The 18976-nt window shown below is 25.0% G+C and overlaps 1 protein-coding gene across 2 annotated transcripts in view; it reads right to left on the bottom strand.

Annotated features, from left to right (window-relative positions):
* Window positions 1-18976, bottom strand: part of Drgx (Dorsal root ganglia homeobox) — an 88124-nt gene that overhangs the window by 27701 nt on the left and 41447 nt on the right. For both annotated transcript variants that reach the window (XM_016065680.3, XM_016065679.3), the window contains exons 3-4: window positions 5819-5910; window positions 3025-3126 (exon numbers count right to left, since the gene is read on the bottom strand). In XM_016065680.3, coding sequence (XP_015921166.1) covers window positions 3025-3126; window positions 5819-5910 — 194 coding nt within the window. The remainder of the gene's footprint in view (window positions 1-3024; window positions 3127-5818; window positions 5911-18976) is intronic.

Here is an 18976-nt window from a genome sequence, read left to right as displayed (position 1 = left end):
GAATAGAATTTCCTCTAAGTAGCTACTCTCGCCGATCGAGAATTAGAATAAGCGAACAGAAAGGGAAAAAAATCGTTTAATTAGTTATAAAAGTAAGGGAGGCTTTTTCTCTCAAACAGAAAAATTGCACACTCTGCCCTGTTTTCGTCATTACATAACAAGATCACAGCTAAAGAACATTATGGTCGGTTTTCAAACACCAACTAATAATGTTTTTTTCGCCGTATCGCCATTATGATAAATGCGAAGAAGTTGGAATAAATAATTAGATAGACCGTTTTTATAATGTGGTTGTATTATGGTTGGTTGTCAATATTCACTGCATTAGATGAGAAATCAGTTTTTGTGCGTCTCTTTATGCCTATAATTAAACTACTTTCCAACAGAATATCATTTTTATGCAAATGGAAAAAATATCTTGATAAATTTGCAAATGACAGTAATTTTTGTTTAATGTTCTTATGTATCTGTCGTTAATCTCATTATAACATCATAAGAAATAAAATAAAAATAAAAATAACGCTAAAACAATTTTTTATGTTCGATTTTGTTTTAATCAGATGCTGGAATGGATTAATATTACTTATAAATAAGTAATAATGTCTTTGAAATTATTTTTTTTTTATTGGCTTAAAATTTATGAGTTAAATTTTTTTTATGAAAATATTAAAAGATGAACAAATACCATTTTGTTAATGACTAGTTCAATTAATAAAGTATGTTTTATATTGGATTTTTTAGGCTTTACTCCTTTTAGAAAATGGATTTATCAATATATTGATGTGCTTAATGTATTCTTTAATTACTACCATATTGAATATTAGAATATTAATGACACGCAATTTAAAGGTTTTTAGTATTATTATTTTTTTTTAATATTTCATATTAATTATAGGCATAAAAATGCCTCTGTATATAACTAGCTCACATCTAGGAATATATTTATTTAAGTAAATAGATATTTTCTCATCTAATTATCTCAGTAATAATTAGTTATTATCTCAATGATGACAATAAGTATCTGAGTAATGTATATAATCTCAGTAAATGTATTTTTCTCTTAACTAATGTTTTTTCTTCGTAAATATACACCTGTAAATGTATTTTTATTTTCCTTTACATAGTAAAGTAAGATCTTTGTCTTTATATTGAATAATTGTTAATTTCCAAATCATTATGAAATATTTAATAAGTATTTGAGTGTTGTATATAATCTCAGTAAATGTATTTTTCTCTTAACTAATGTTTTTTCTTCGTAAATATACACCTGTAAATGAATTTTTATTTTCCTTTACATAGTAAAGTAAGATCTTTGTATTTATATTGAATAATTGTTAAGTTCCTAATCATTATAAAATATTTAATAAGTATTTGAGTGATGTATATAATCTCAGTAAATGTATTTTTCTCTTAACTAATGTTTTTTCTTCGTAAATATACACCTGTAAATGAATTTTTATTTTCCTTTACATAGTAAAGTAAGATCTTTGTCTTTATATTAAATGATTGTTAAGTTCTCAATCATTATGAAATATTTAATAAGTATCTGAGTAATGTATATAATCTCAGTAAATGTATTTTTCTCTTAACTAATATTTTTTCTTCGTAAATATACACCTGTAAATGTATTTTTATTTTCCTTTACGTAGTAAAGTAAGATCTTTGTCTTTATATTAAATGATTGTTAAGTTCTCAATCATTAGGAAATATTTAATAAGTATCTGAGTAATGTATATAATCTCAGTAAATGTATTTTTCTCTTAACTAATATTTTTTCTTCGTAAATATACACCTGTAAATGTATTTTTATTTTCCTTTACGTAGTAAAGTAAGATCTTTGTCTTTATATTAAATGATTGTTAAGTTCTCAATCATTATGAAATATTTAATAAGTATCTGAGTAATGTATATAATCTCAGTGAATGTATTTTTCTCTTAACTAATGTTTTATCTCCGTAAATATACACATGTAAATGTATTTTTATTTTCCTTTACATAGTAAAGTAAGATCTTTGTCTCTATATTGAATGATTGCTAAGTTCTCAATCATTACGAAATTATTCTCAATCAGTTCTCAATCATTATTTACTTATATCCTCTTCCATAAGTTTCAAAGATTAATACAATTTTTTTCAAATTTTCATTCTAAAATTGTGATAAACTGACCGGAAACAGTTTGTCTATCCGATTATCCGTAAAGTTTACGGTAAAGAACATTTTTTTTTACCTTCACGATTTTGAAACCGTTTACAACTAGCATGGTTTCAAAATCATAAAAAAGAAATTTAACTAGACATAGGAGCTAGGCTTTTCATTAGGTAGTAGGCATTGGATAGTGTTCATGTGTTGAAGGAAACGGAAGAATTACATAATCAGTATTGTTAATCGTTATGCAAAACTGATAAAACTGATATAGCGAAATTCATTTCTTCAAATAATTGAAGAAATTAATTAATTCAATTAAAGCGTTTTCCAGAAATCAGTTTTGTAAGTTACTTTTTATGTATTTCTCCATATCTCGAGAATTTTTTAAGTGAATTGAAAAAAACATTTGAACGGAATTATGAAATTCATTTATCCAAAGAAAACTATTTTGCTTGGAATTAGTATGCAAAATTTAACATTTAGTAAATATTTGTTATTTTTTAGTATTTTATTTAATAATAGTCAAAGAAATTTCAAATTTTTAGGTCTACAAATTTTTACATCATTTTAAATAACGCAGTTTTAAATCGCAAAATACAAAATTTGAGCGAAATAGGTCGAATAGTTCATGAGAAATCAAATTTTGAAAAAATCGTATTGTGTTCTTAAAGTTATATCATCTTCAAACTAATATTTGAAATATGCAGCGAAAGCGATGAAATAAGCTTTATTCAAACGAGTATTATAATTATTTTGGTCATAAATCATAAACAATACGCATATGAAAACTCGTATTTTAAAATTTAAAAGGAAGTCATAAGCAATTATTAAAATATAATATACGAATGGGAAAAAAAAAACATTTCAATATAAACTCACCTGAACTCGAGCTTCTGTCAAGTTAATTTTCATAGCTAAATCTTCTCTTGTGAAAACATCTGGATAGTGTGTCTGTGCAAATGCTTTCTCTAATTCTTCTAACTGCAAAAGAAATATTATACATTCGAAAAATGAATGCAATAAAATTTCCATTTTAGACTTAATTATAATAAAATATTTGTGCTAATCTTCCTCTAATTCTTCAAACTTAATTTTAAAAAAACTATGTATTTGAAAAACTAATAAGTACTAATTTAGATTTAATTTGAAAATAAAATGACAATGTAAATAATTTCTCAAATTCTCCTAGATATAAAAAATTAAATATAGGTATAAAAAATACAATAATATTATTATTTAAGACTAAATTTTCAAAAGAAATTATTGTTAGAACATTCATAATATCCTTTAAAATAGTACGTTTAAAAAAGGTCATGCTTACTAACAATGAGAAATAAAACGACTTCATCATTTCATTATTACATTGTTTCTCAAAACTTAGAAGTATGTAAGCCCACATTTGTAACAAATTTGTCAAGGTTAACTTTCAAACATTTCCCAAATTAAAATTCATCATTATACTATGAGTTAATAACCAAATTAGTATATATACTAATCTGAATAATGTACGTGTGTGTTAGAAAATGAGTGCTTAAAACTGTCAGTTAAAATCCGATTTAAAATTACTTTATCAGTATCATTCGATCAAAGTTGATTAAATATATTAAAAAAAATTACATTACTAGTATCGTCTGATCGAAGTTTATTAAATATAGTATTATATTGTTAGTATCGTCTGCTCAAATTTTGTTAAATATGATGTAATTATTATCGTTTTCTACTAAAAAACTATATTCTTTATACTCCTTGAATGAAATTGAAGGTATCTTGACACTTTAAAGCAATAATTTGATGCACTTGCAAAATTAAGCCAATATTTCCTTTATACAAATAAAATTATCATGAATTTTTTAACTTAAATTGAGGATAAAGGCAACTACAAAGTCATTTTAAGGAAAATATGCATTCGAAGATTTAAAAATACATTATATAACACTAAATTTATTCAAAGTTCATTAGGTAAAGTTGCGAGGAAATTAATTCATAGAGATTTAGAAGTCAGTAAAAAAATATTAATAACATTAAATACATCTAATTTTCGTGATTTAAGTACAATTCATTTCCTGTTCTAAGTATAGAATTGTAATCCATTCTTAAGAATTCAATGAAATAAAATATTTGCTTAACAGCTTCCTGGTATTTTTGCTAATTTTATCAAATATAAGGTATATAAAGCTAATTTTATCAAATTCACTAAAATGTCATCTGCCAATGTTTTTCACGCGTTTTAAAATTAACATAAGATTAAGTGTTCATTTTCTGTACAAATAGTAAAAATCTATAAAAATGCAACCTATACGTAATATGGAATTGGATACTTGTAATTCGAGAAGATGTGGAGTGATTATGCCTAACAATGTTATTTGAATTAGATTTAATTGGAAGCAACGTCAAGCGTATGTGTCGAACCTGATTGGCTTCTGAATCGACAAATGCCACGATTTACCTACGATGATGGCACTTTCAAGCAATTAACAATGTAAAAACAACAAGATACGTAGAACAGTGTAAAAATATTAAAATGCGCTATTTTCAGGATTAAAAAAATTATGAAAAAGTAAATTTTACTAGCATTAGTGGAATTTTCATCTATATAAGCCTGAAATGATTTCTAAATTTTTTTCAAAAGCATTGGAAAAGCGAACAAGTTTTGCACATATTTTGTATGGTATGTAAGCTATGCTTTTCACAGCTATGCAAAAGCCTTTTAAGAAAGTGTAAAAATGAAATTAATCATTTCAATTGAAAATATTTTTAAAATTATTTTCATGTAGCAGGGTTTTTGTAGTTCACGATAACGCGAAAAAGTAATTGGGTATACTATAGCCTACGTCACAGGTTGTGTTATTCCTACTAAATTTAACCTATGAACGGTATTTTCTGCGAGCCTAACTTCAAGCCACAAATAAACAAACGAAGTGTTTGATCGTTTAAATAGCTGCTCGCCAGATTTTATTGCATTATAAAGAAAAGTAATTGATATTCGATTTTTGATTAATAATTGATTTATGTGGATAGTGGCATAGAATTTAGCATTGCGTCATGGTAAATGTTATTCCTACTAAGTGGAAGTAGTTGTGTTTTTTTTTATATTATACCCAATTAACATATTGCAGACGATAATGCTTTCCATAATCTTTAAATAACCAAAAGATTAATTTTCTTTTCTTAACAGTTAATAAAAATGTTAAAACTATTATCTTTATAATTATAAAAATATAATTTTTACTTTTATTAGATAATTTTTTCTTAGAAAATTTAAATACACAGAAATATTTTTTCGATAAACATACATCCCAGAGTTTTGGATAGGAGAAAAAAATTTTATAAATAGAGTGCTTTTCAAAAGTTATTCAAAAAACGTAAGGAACACTGTTCTTGATATTCATTTTTAGGTGGATCAAACAATGTGAAAAACAACACCAGCCTCTTTTGGTGGAAGTATTTTGCAAAGAAATTTCGTGTTACCGTTTATGATCGTACGAAAAGGTTAGTAACGCATTTCACGCAGACGATAATGTAAGATGCAAAGGAAAATGCAATTTTTTTCAAGATTCTATACTACTTTCGAAGAACAAAAATTCAGCTCAGGTGCGAGTTGGAATGAAGATAAAAAGAGGGTAAATACTTTTTTGGTGAAAAAATAGAAGGAAATAGAATGTTCAGTTCTTACCTGTTGAACAGTAAATGTAGTTCTATTTCGTCTCTGTTTTCGTCGCACGAAGTTGTCGTCGTGCAGGTCCGACTGGTACCCGTAACCGCTGTCTGAAACAAGATCAGGGAAGGAGAACATGAGTTTAGGATGCGTGACAGGAATATGTAAAATGTACAATATGGCATAACAAAACATATGTTAAAGACGATGGAACAAAGTTTATCATTTTTCTTACCAATAATGTAAAATTCCCTTTTTATCATTTGAATATTTGACAACAACTTGGGTTTACGTGAGCAGATAATATGAAAAAGGTAAATATTTATGTGTGTAAGTTTATATTTAGGAATAAGAAAAAACCTCCGCAATTTTATTGTAGAAAAGTAAGAACTATATATTCTTCGGTATACATATTTTGAGGAATTCTCTTCATGTAAAGGGAAATAATTCCTTGTTATACAAATTTTAAGATATCATTAAAATTTGGTTTTTTGCAATATGTTGAAGTTTTAAATCATTTAACAATATACCTTTTTGGAATACTTTCCCTACGTGAAAAGAAAAACGGAAGAATTTTTTGTGATAAACCTAATAAGTTATGGCCAAAATTAATCTTTTCTGCCAAATATTCATATTTTAAAATCTCAGGTAAAGTAATTTCTTTGTTAAAATAAGTTTATATTTCATAGAAATAAACGTTATACTATACATTATTTCTAAAAATAAACATTATATAATACTATTTGTTTTAAATATTAATACTTATACAACTTAACTTTACACATCAATTTAAATAATGCAAAATACTTAAAAATATTTCTAATATTGCTTAAATTCAAATACTATTGGTAGCATTACTTAAATTTTAATACCAATATTTAAATCAATTAAATTTTAAAGTTAATACTAAAATTATTAAAATTTTAATACTTGTAAAATATTATTTATAATTTCTTTTTAATAGTATTTTTAAAAATTCTGTTTAAATAAAGATAGTATTATACATATTAAGCTTTAAATAAAATGCGGCCTATATGAAATGAATTATTTTTTAAATAGTCCGTTCATTGATTGCAAAGTTTTTTATTTTATTTCACTTATTGATTGAAATTTTGAATTTCTAATTTTTATGGGATCGATATTAATTTAAATAAATATCAACAAAAATTAAAGTTGAACTTTTAAAAAATTAAGTTACCTGAATATAGTTTTAATAACTATTTTATTTTTTAATTCACTTTTCAAAAAACACTTATGAGAGTTAGTTATCGAAAAGTCATAAAAAATAATAAATTAATGATCAGTAATAGAAAATATCTTATTTTAATTATTTTTAATTACACACATTAATTAATTATTAGTATTTAATTATTTTTATTAATAAATTATTAGTATTTAATTATTTTTATTAATAAATTAATTATTTTAATAATAAATTAAATATTTCTTTCTAAGAGCATTATTTTGATAACATGTATTTAATGGAATACATAAATTACATGAGCTTTATTAAGCATTATTAACTAATAATTAATTATTATTTAAAAGTTCATTTAAATAAAATAAAAAGTTTTAATCTACTTTTATTTTACGAATATAGTTTATATACATGTTGTAATATAATATGTTATATAATATGTTGCATTAGATTTTTGAATTTCATTGGTTAATTGCAGACGTGTTAAATATTTTTAATCTTAAATGTTCAGTTGCAAGAATAATTATTAATTTAAAAATTGTTAAGTTTAGAAAATTGTTTTGTTTTAGCGAGGTTATCACTAAAGGGTGTTCCGTAAAAACTGCTCTTAATATGTATTATTGGAATACTTTTGAAAAATGAAAGACTATAAGAGTTCGCATAAGTGTATATAAAAAGTAATATTTAAGAGTTGAACGAGCAAAAACTAATAGGGGTTCTCAAAGTTGTTTTTCGGCTTCATTCTGTTTAATCCCTCTATCAAACCTGTCTTCTAACTTATACCATACTTTACTAACTATACTAGACTTTACTATATATACTAACTATAGTATAACCTTACCCTCCTGCACTATAATTTTTTTTTAGATTTCGATAGTGCATTTGTTTTTTCTAATTTAGATATTAATTTGCGAATTCCAATATACATCCTTTTTCTAAAATTTCTAACAAGGATTCCAAAAATTCTCATTTGGGATGGTTTTTGTGCAACATTCTGTATAAAAGCTCTGTTAAAATTTTAGAACACACTAATTCAAAATAAAATAAAAGACTCTAAATGTACAAAAATCAAATTGTTAATAAAGTTATATAATTTAATTAATTAAATAATCTGCAATTAGATATAAATATAAAAAAATAAAATGAAAATTTTGAGAAAATATGACCTATTTCTTTCGTTAAGATAATAACTATACTATAACTATAATTAGTATGAGAACTAATTCAAGTAAAACTTTAAACTGAACTCAGTGGCGCGACAACTCATAGAGGGCCAAGGCCGACTGTGCCCATCTCAGTTTTCTTGTCTTTGGGCTCTGGGGTGCAGGAGCAGATGTTCCGATCAGGTGGTCAGCCGAACGTGGAACCCGCAGTGTTTAGTTCCCAAGAGGCCAGAGGATCGAAACAGGGACCTGTGTGCACGATAGCGCGAAGCGCTACAGCTCAGTCACCGGGCGTCAAGTAAAACTTTAACTATTCTGAATTTGTCCTACTAAAATTTTTTTATAATTTCATCTTACTTATAGTAATATAAGCTTTTCCTCTGTTTTTCCATAAATTGATAATACTTCAAAATGATTCAAAATTGAATTAAATGAATTCAGAACTAAATTCAAAAGTATAGGAGACATTGTCCAAAACCTTCAGAATACATTAATTGAGCTTAAAAAATAAAACTCATTGAAAACATATATGATTGAATCACACATTTCTTACGAAATCATACATAAAATTATTAAATATGATATAAATGAGCATTTGAATAAAAGAAGCAAGTAAAATCTACTTATAAAATATGAAATAATTATTACGATTCATTTATTTATAATAATACATAGTTATTAATAATGGGACTAAAAAATATTATAAAACATAATTGAAAATATGATTAATAAATTATTATTTGACATTGCAAATGAGAATTAATTTAAGTTCAATTATAATAATTATAATTTTATTTCATGGGTTTTGTTTCATAATCGAACATTATGATTGGATATATTCCCTACTTTTTCCCGCAAACCAGTTGCATTGTATAAAAATTGTTTGATTAAACTTATAACATTAAGTTTACGAAGAAAAAAATTTCATAGAAAAATTACATTTGGCATTCTCAAAATTTTTTCAAGAAATCTCAATAGTCTCATAGAATCAAAACTAGAAAAGTCTTACATTTTGATGTGAAATCATGAAAAAAAAATTATCTAATTCCTATCTATTTCAAAAATATTTTAACAATATACGGAAATTCCATCAAGACTTCAGAACAAACTAAATCAGCTTAGGAGAAAAGAAAAAATTCTAAACAAACAAAGTTGATTGAAAAATACATTTTAACATTTTCCAACCTTTCATGAACTTATTAAATCTATTTTATGGAAGAACATGAATGAATAAACAAACAAGTAAAAAGCTACCTTTTGAAATACAAAATCAAAAGTAAAACAGTTTTTCATGTTTTTTAAATCATCAAAAGCGAGTTGAGTTGCTTATAAACAAGGAGACCTCCTATTTTATGAAAATCTATTATCGTAATTGCAATATGCACACAAAACTTTCAAAAGAAACTCCTTTCAATATATTTGGCGAAAAGCTTTGATAAGGTTTTATAAAAACACGCCATAATAACTATTTGCCTATTTGAAACAATTAATTTCTTAATGAAATGAATTATCATGATAATGAGTTTAATAATTTTTATAAATTGGCTTCATTCGATGATATTTATTTCATTATTTTATATTAAATGATTTCCAAATTTATTGAAAGAAACACTGTTATTAGTACTGTATCCAATTTCTATGCAAATGAATTCATTCAAGGAAATGTAAAATAGTTTATGTATCTTTTTCTGAATATAAAATACTTATTTAGTGTCGCTTTTTTTTAAAAAATCATTTTTGCTAATAAAAGTTGAAAACAAATTTAGTTTTGCTTTACTTTTCAAAATTTTAAGAAAGAATAAGTTTTTGTCAAAGAAAAAATTTATTTGCTGATTTATATCAAAACATCATTAATGCAAACACTTCTTCACCCTTAAATCTACATTAAAAGTTAATAAATAAATAAATAAATAATAAATAAATAAATAAATAAATAATAAATAAATAAATAATAAATAAATAAATAATGAATAAATAAATAATGAATAAATAAATAATAAATAAATAAATATTAAATAAATAAATAATAAATAAATAATAAATAAATTATAAATAAATAAATTAAAATTAAATTTTTAAAAAAAACACCGCCATGTATTATTTTGTAAAATTAGCTGTTATTAAAGATGCCTTCTTATTTTTCTACTAGAATACTTAGATTTTCATAACTAAGAGCTTAATAATGATATTCTAATGATAATTAGTTTTAACATGATAATAATGAGCTTAATAATCCTTATAGATTCGCTTCTTAGATGATATTTATTTTTTATATTTTATATTAAATGATTTTCAAATTAATAAATAATAAATAAATAAATAATAAATAAATATTAAAATTTAAATTTTTAAAAAGCACCGCTATGTATTATTTTGTAAAATTAGCTGTTTTTAAAGATGTCTTCAAAAAGTGTCTTCTTATTTTGCTTATAGAATACTTAGATTTTCCTAACTAAGAGCTTAATGATATTCCAATGATAATTAGTTCTAACATGATAATAATGAGCTTAATAATCCTTATAGATTCCCTTCTTAGATGATATTTATTTCTATATTATATATTAATTGATTTTCAAAATTATTAAAAGAAACACTTATATGTATTGTATCCCATTTCTAAGTAAATGAATTTATTCAAAGAAATGTAAAATAATTTATGTATCTTTTTTTCCGAATATAAAATACTTATTTGGTATCGCTGCTTTTTAAAAAAAATTTCTAAAAAACTTCTACTTTTTACTTTTTGTAATTTAAGAAAGAGTAAGTTTTTGTCAACGAAAAATATCTTTTGCTTTATATATACCAAACAATCGTTGATATACGTAATTTTGAGAAAAGGAAATTTGTAAAAAGAGAAAATCTTTGACAAAAAGAACATTTATTTTCTAATTTACACTAAGCAATCCCTAGTGCAAACAATTTTCACCTTCAAAGCTACATTAAAACTTAATAAATAACTAAAGAATAAAAAAAATTAAAAACACCGCCATGTATTATTTTGTAAAATTGGTTGTTTTCAAAAAGTTTCCTCTTATTTTGCTAACAAAATACTTAGTGTTTGGTAATGAAGAGTTCAACAATAATATTCTAATAATAATTAGTATAAATATGATAATGAACTTAATAGTCTTTACAAATTGATCTTTATTTCCTTATTTTATAGTAAAAAATTTTCAAATTCAGTGAAAGAAACACTGCTGTAAGTGCTGTATTCAATTCTTATGGGCAAAATTACTTTCGTCATCGGCCACAGGTTGGCAGAAAAAGCCAGTGGAAATTAAAAAAATGTCTGTAAATCGCCAACCAATCTTCATTTTTTTAAATATACCCCAAAATTGAGGATTTTCAAAAAATGTGGCCACTATTAACAATTGGCTTTTAGTAAGGAGCAAATTTTAAATATGATCTAGATTTTCGCTAATAAAAATAGAATTTTTATTTTAGTTTTACTCTTATTTTGGGAAAAATAAGTTTGTATGATAACTGAAAGCAGAGAAAAGATTTTTCGTGCTCGGTTTACACTGCGGGAACAATGATGTAACTAATTTTTCAGCTTTAAATCTATGTGTGAAGAACATGTCAAAACTTCGTTGAAATAAAAAAAATACTCTCATACATCGTTTTGCAAAATGGGTCGTTAAAATTATCTTCAAAACGTTCCTTTCTACTTTGTGAACTTTGTTTTTCATAATAAAGAGTTTAACAATAATGTTTCATAATAATATTTATATTATAACACTATATTTGATATTTCAGCAATAATATTTTATAATTTTATCAATATAAGATAATATTAACAATAATTTTTTATTTGAATTTCTTTAAAAATTGGATTTTTCAGTAATATTTATATATAAACACTTTTTTAAAAAATTTATTGAAAGAAATATTGTTTTAAGTACTGTTTTTGATTTCTATGGAAATGAATTAATTGAAGAAAATGTGAACAAGTTTATTACTTTTTTTCTGAATAGAAAATGCGGGTTTTTTTGAAAAAAAAGACTTCAGCAAATAAGATTTGACAACAAATTTAGCTTTACTTTTCATAATTATAAGAAAAATTAAGTTTTAGAAAGAAAAAAAAAATTTTTTTCCTTGACTTGTTTTAAGCAGTTGCAGATCTAAATAATCCATACGTGCAAAAAATTTTGCAATTTATATTACATAAAAAAAAATCATGTACCATTTCACAAAATAAGTTTTTAAAAATGCCTTCGAACAGTTTTCTTCATACATTTGCTTTGTTTTTCATAATGGAGAGTAAAATAATGGTATTAATGATAATTAGTATTAACATGATAATGAGTTTTATAATGTTTGCAAATAAGTTCATTCGATGATATTTAGTTCATTATTTTATATTATATGTCTTTCAAATTTATTAAAATAAACACTATTTTAAGTAATACATCCAATTTTTATGGGGCAAAATTTATTTTCAAAACCGTCCTCAGGTATAAAAAAATAATATTTGTCAGTCACTAGCCAATCGTTACTTTTTTTTCAAATTGTCAATTTTATTATTGTTAATTATTAATAAATATTGAAATATTAAAAATATTTCATAATAATCTGAAAACTGCGTTATTTCACTCTTGTTTCTTGAAATGTTTCTTTATTTTAGAAATTGACCTTATAATGTTTATCATAATTTGAGAAATGCTTAGAAGGAAAAACCTAACATTGTATCGACAGTTTTTTAAATCCTTTAATATTTTCAATTATAGAAAATGTGACCACATTTTTTTAAAAAGTGGCCACTGTTAAAAAGGTTAAACTAGTAATTAGCTAGGCGCAAATTTTCTAATTAGTGTATCTAATTAGTTTCCTAGTGTCCTCTTTTGTAAGGATGATCAGGATTTTGAAAACAAATTTAGTTTCACTTTTTGCTATTTTGAGAAAGTTTTTATGATTATTGAAAACAGGAAGAAAGTTTTTTTTCTCTTTTGACTTATATCGGGCAATCATTAATATAAATTATTTTTTCTCCCTGAAATTACTAAGGGCAGTAAATGTCAAAGTTTCATTTAAATAAAAAATACCATCATATGTAATTTTTTTAAATGTCTTCGAAAAGTTTCTTCCTGTTTAGTGAATTTAAATACATTTAGTTTTTCGTAATATTGAATTTAATAATGATATTTTTAAGATAATTAATAACATGATTTTCACTTTGAGATTTTATGAATTGGTTCTTTCATGTGGTATTTATTTCATTAATTTATACGAACTTATTTTCAAAATTTCTGAAAGAGACACAGTTATAAGTACAGATTCCAATTTCTATGTAAATGAATTTATTATAAAGAAATGTAAAATAGTTAATAAATTTTTTCGTGAATATAAAATACATATTTAGGGCAGTTTTTTCATACAATGATGATTTAGATTTTTGTTGATAAAAGTTGAGAAAACTTTTTGTTTGGTTTTTCACAGCTATGGGAAAAAGAAACTTTTCATGAATAATGCCGACAAAATACATTTACATTGATAAAACTACATTTTCGTCTTGAAATCCTTGTTTAATAACACCAATATTTTACGTTTACGTGAAACATAACTTTTTGCATCTAAAATTTTCTTTTTTAAAAAATTTCTTTTGAATTTTGATTTTCTTACTTTACTAACTATCACATAAAAGAATTTATGATCTTGTTTTAGAAATAAAAATTTCTATCAATATATTTAAACACAATTCTTATAAGCAGAAATGCCTTAGCTTCATTGTACCTAGAATTTCCATCAGCTAACATACCATAAAAATGTGATTTTGCAAAGGTAAGACTCCAAAAATTTTCTGAAAAATAATGGCAAACAATATTTTGCGAATGCTCAGTTTTTAAAATCCAAAATTTTCTTAATGTATTTGAATTAGTCTCAGTTACCTTCAGTTATACTGAATAATAGCAACCGTTAATTTAGCACACAGAAAAATGATATTTACTTTAAAATTTTATACCTTAAGCAGTTTTCATTTTAGATATTTGTTATTGCTAACATGTGGATATCAGATATTTTGCAGATTATCAGGTCAGGTTTCCCTAATTTGATGGAACCCTAAATAATCAACCTTTTTGTGGCAAGAACCCAAATTTATAAATGAAGCTGAAGATAATTACGGACATTATTGTCGTAAAAAACTAAATTAAAATTATTTAATATTGAGGAATAAAGAGTTTTCAATATTTTTATCATTAAAATTAGGTTTTACGTCCGGCAGTTAAATTTTCTCTCCTTGTGCTATATATCTAGTCTAGTTATGAATCTGTTTCTGGTGTATATACATAACCTGAAAATGGTTTACTTAGAAATGATAACTTACGAGAATTTCTATCAACGTTGAAAATGATTACAATAGAAATATGTTTCTTTGTTTAAGAAGTTAGTTATTTTGATTTGAAAAGCACGATAGGAATATTTTATAAACACTTCTTTTTTTTTCATAATTTGCTCAATTTATTGTTATTATAAATTTTATTTTTTCCTTTAAAATATGCCATTACTATTTCTTTGGCACTTTAAATAATTTTATAAAAGCAAACCGTAAGATTAAATAAATTATGAATTATAGTTTGAATCTAAATATAGTCATTGTCTCAAAATTCATCACATGTTTAAAAAAATTGCTGACTCCAAGAACCCCTTTAACTCTTCCATGGAACCCTACAGTTCTTCGAAACACTATGGAAACTGCTGATCAAGATAATGTGTATATTAACTAGAATCAAAGAAAGTTTCATTTCTCAAATTGCCTATATATATGCAAACTAATATTATAATATGCAAACTAACTAGACAGCATGCTCGTTAACTACTAAGCATTCGTTAAAGAGAAAATAAGATCTTTGCTGGAATAACAGCAACGTATGTGATCCCTAAGATTTACAAATATGTTACTTATTTACTTTTAGCAATCCAAAACATGAAGCTGCTACAATCAATCAGCACATTAATTGATATAAATAATATTTACTTAATAGAACTATTCGAATAGTTTTAATAAGTAAATAAAATATTTATTTACTTATTAAAACTATAATACCAAGAATCTGAGCCGCGGTTCCTCAGGGGGTAGAGTGCCCGCCTCCCAATGCGGTAGGTGCGCAATGTTCGAATCTCAGTGATGGCTGCTCAATGCGAATTTCACACCCAGCTCGCACCGACCACAGTGCTGATGCAAAATATCCGCAGTGGTAGACGGATCATGGGTTAGAGTTTCCATGACGGCAGGGCTAAAATTAGGAGGTTTTCGTGGTTTTCATCTCCATGTAACGCAAATGTGTGTTAGCTCCACCAAAAAGTCCCTCACGAAGGCAATTTTGTTCCAATACTTGAACCAGAGGTTCCCTTGTCTTCTGGATTGGGTCCAAAATTACAAAGCTACGGGGTTGAACATTGGTAGTAACTCAGTATTCAAACTCAAAATTGAATTGGCTGTTCAACGACGGTAATAAAATAAAGTACCAGGAATCTAATGTTAAAGTTTTATTATAGTTTAGAAAGTTTATATAATGTCAGTTATTTATTTTATTGTAAGTTGATAGAAAGAGAAAAACAATTTAACTATACGAAAGTCAATAATGGGCACATCAAGTAGGTAAAATGCAGAAAACTCTTGATTCCCTACTTAAACGGAATAAATCAGTTAATCTGCAAATAAGCTTAGTAGTTTGCATTTTTACGGCTTTCACGCTTTAGCGGAAACTTATTCATGTGTTAATTTTAGGAATAATATCATATTTAAGATGTACAGTTTAAGATATCCATTAATGAAGTTTGTACTTAAAGAAATAGGTGTCTATTTGCCTCCAGTTTTGGTTTTAAGGTAAACTGAAATTTTTTTCAGTGGATGGAGCAACATTTTTTTCCTCTTTTATAGTTTTATGTATTTATTTATTCAATTTTTATTGACTTGTTTACTGACAACACATATTATCATGTGCATCAGATTCAATATATGGCTTTATTGCAAAAACATTTCTCTTATGAAGCAAGCATATATTTAAGAATTTATTTGCATTTATTCTTTTAAAAAAATTTTATTTCATCAATTTTTTGTAACTTTTGCAAACTGCAGTTCTGTACTTAAAAGTGTATTTAGTTTACCGCAACACAACGCCAAAATTGGTGGAAATATACACCAAAATTTTTTACAGCCTACATCGTCTCATATTACTCTATTTCAAATCACATTCCTTTCCTTTCTTAAGAAAAATCTGTTAACACTTTATTATCAGATATCTTCATTTGCATATTTTAATGGATTATTTAACAATAATATAGTTTTGTAAGAAATAACAATGATATTTTTTTTCATTGATTCCTAAAGTGTGCCTTAACGGGGTTATGTGAAGGTGATATGAATTAATGGAAGCTGTGCATGAAAAATAACTGTATCATAAATCAGCAATCAATAATCAAAATAAAATAAAGCAATAGCAATTAAGAAATTATAAATTAGAGATTTATCTTTAAATCTCAAATTGAAAAAAACATAAGACAAAAATTATTTTAAAGGGATGAAGTTTTGATCTAAATGCTGGCACATGTAATAAATTAGTGGAAAAAAAACAATAAGAAACGCAAAATAAAAATCAAGGTAAAATTCTAATACTTTAGTACATAGTTTTTAATATTTATGTGCTGCAAGTTGCAAGATGATGAGAATTGAAGATAAACCATTGGCGTGATTATTACAGAAATCATGCAATATATTTTTAGTTTTAAGTTCACTATCTGTAAAACTATGAAAAGCATTTTTAAGACATCTAATGCATAAAATTTGTCAAATCATAATTCAAAGATAAGTTTTTGCACTTTAAAGTGGTTCAGAATTAATGTATAGAACTTTTAATGACGCATGAGTCATACTTTTAATGACTATTTTTAATGACGTATGAATTTAATAATCGATTGATGGTCTTGATATGACCTTACAATCGATCGCTGTGAATTTTTAAATTTTCGGTCTGAAGTAAGAAAAGCGATAAGTATGAGCAAGGACTTAAATTTTTATTCTTTTGTCTAGATTCATTTGTTCTAAATTCTCTCTAGTGATTAAAACTGGTGGAAAAAAAAGTCTTTAGAAAGAATAGTTCTCTGTCTTTTAAACTGGTAAGTCCTTAGAATTTGATATTGCCTAAATCAAAATTTTCGAATCGATGAATAATAATTCAAACTGATCAAACCAGAAACTCAATATGAATATCGATAATTCTATTCGTTCAAATTAAAATGCTCAGCCTATAAATTATTAAAACATTCCTGTGATTTTGGTCAAATGATTTACATGCTTTTTTTTAGTGATTCTTGGATTCATGGAATCTTAAATCATTAAGTTCAATAATGTTCGAACATTTAAAATAAGTTTGTCAAGATTTGAAAAAAAGTGGATTTTATGATTTACATGTTTTACAATTACAAAACAAAATCTTAGTACGTAAACTTTATATTATAATTACAATTTATTGCCTCTAAACACTTTTAAAATTCTTTAAGAAAAGCTGAAGACTTAAACAAATTATAAGCATTCAAATAAATAAAGTATTAAATATCTTGTTTAAATAACTGAGAATCCTCGCTTACTATATTTATTTTAAATTTAATGATGTTCAATTTTTATTGATAATAATAAAATTTTTAATGAAATATTCAGTCAGCAAATATACCTTGTATTACTTTTAAATACTGTGTACGAAATAAGTATTTACAGATGATTGGTGTAAAGTAAATATTACCATAATTATCATACTGATTCCATATTAGTTTCAATCATTCAAATACGTAAGTGAAAGATCACATTAATATTGCATTTACAATTACTAATATCATCATTTTTTAGGATCAATAAATATTCCAAACTAAATAAATAATCTAATATAGCATATTATCAATAAAATTACAAATTTATAACATTTCTAAGTAATAAATATTTGCATTAAAGGAAATTCTTTCATCAAAAAAGTAGTGTAATAAATTACTAAAAGCTAATTAAAAGATCAGATTAATTATTTATATTTTTTTTCTTAAAAAGCAATAAATCATTTCAGGATATTAAAGTTTACGAAATTAGCTCTTAAAGGTTAAATTATAGCTGGAAAGTTAAGCAAATAGAAAATCAATTTCAGAATATTTACGAAGCATTTTTATGGCGATTCCTAATGTTAAAAGTGAAAACGACAAGCTCTCGCCTTAGAGAGATGCTCAAATCATTTCAATAATTCGCACTTTGTAGCGCTTAATGGATTTTCAAACTTTTTAAATATTCTAATACCATATGCAAAAATAAAAATATTTAAACAATATATTCAAAAATGATATCCATCATATCTTAATATGTATATTTGCACAGCCTTTAAAGGAGATGGAATTTCGTTCTAAATTCAAAAGAAAGGCAAACGATAAATTTGATATCGTATTTCAGCAAGCGATTCTTTGTAAGCGAATTTCATTTTCTGGGGGAAATTTTTCTATGCCGCTTAAATATTTTGGAATCGGTCGGCATAAAAGATGGCAAATTCGACATAAAAATGATTCGCTAAGAAAACTCCGAGGTTTATATGTATGTAAACGATCCTATTCCCTTTCGAAATTATTGAACCAGAAAATTCTTAGAACAAAGAGAAAAGCCAGAGATCAACTAGAAACGAATCACGGTTGCCCTGGAGGGGGACTTGGAAGAAAGCGTTTTCTACAAACATTTTGACGATGTTTTGCTAAGAATGTTTGGGCTTTAAAACACGACCCTGGGGGCATTTTCCATAGAATAAAATAGAAGGAGAGAAGCAACCCTTTTAAAAACCTTTCGTTGCCAGA

Source organism: Parasteatoda tepidariorum, chromosome 4, assembly GCF_982258835.1.
Source record: "Parasteatoda tepidariorum strain Cologne lab strain chromosome 4, Ptep-v5.0, whole genome shotgun sequence".
NCBI lineage: Eukaryota > Metazoa > Arthropoda > Arachnida > Araneae > Theridiidae > Parasteatoda > Parasteatoda tepidariorum.
This window is presented reverse-complemented; position numbering and strand designations above follow the sequence as displayed.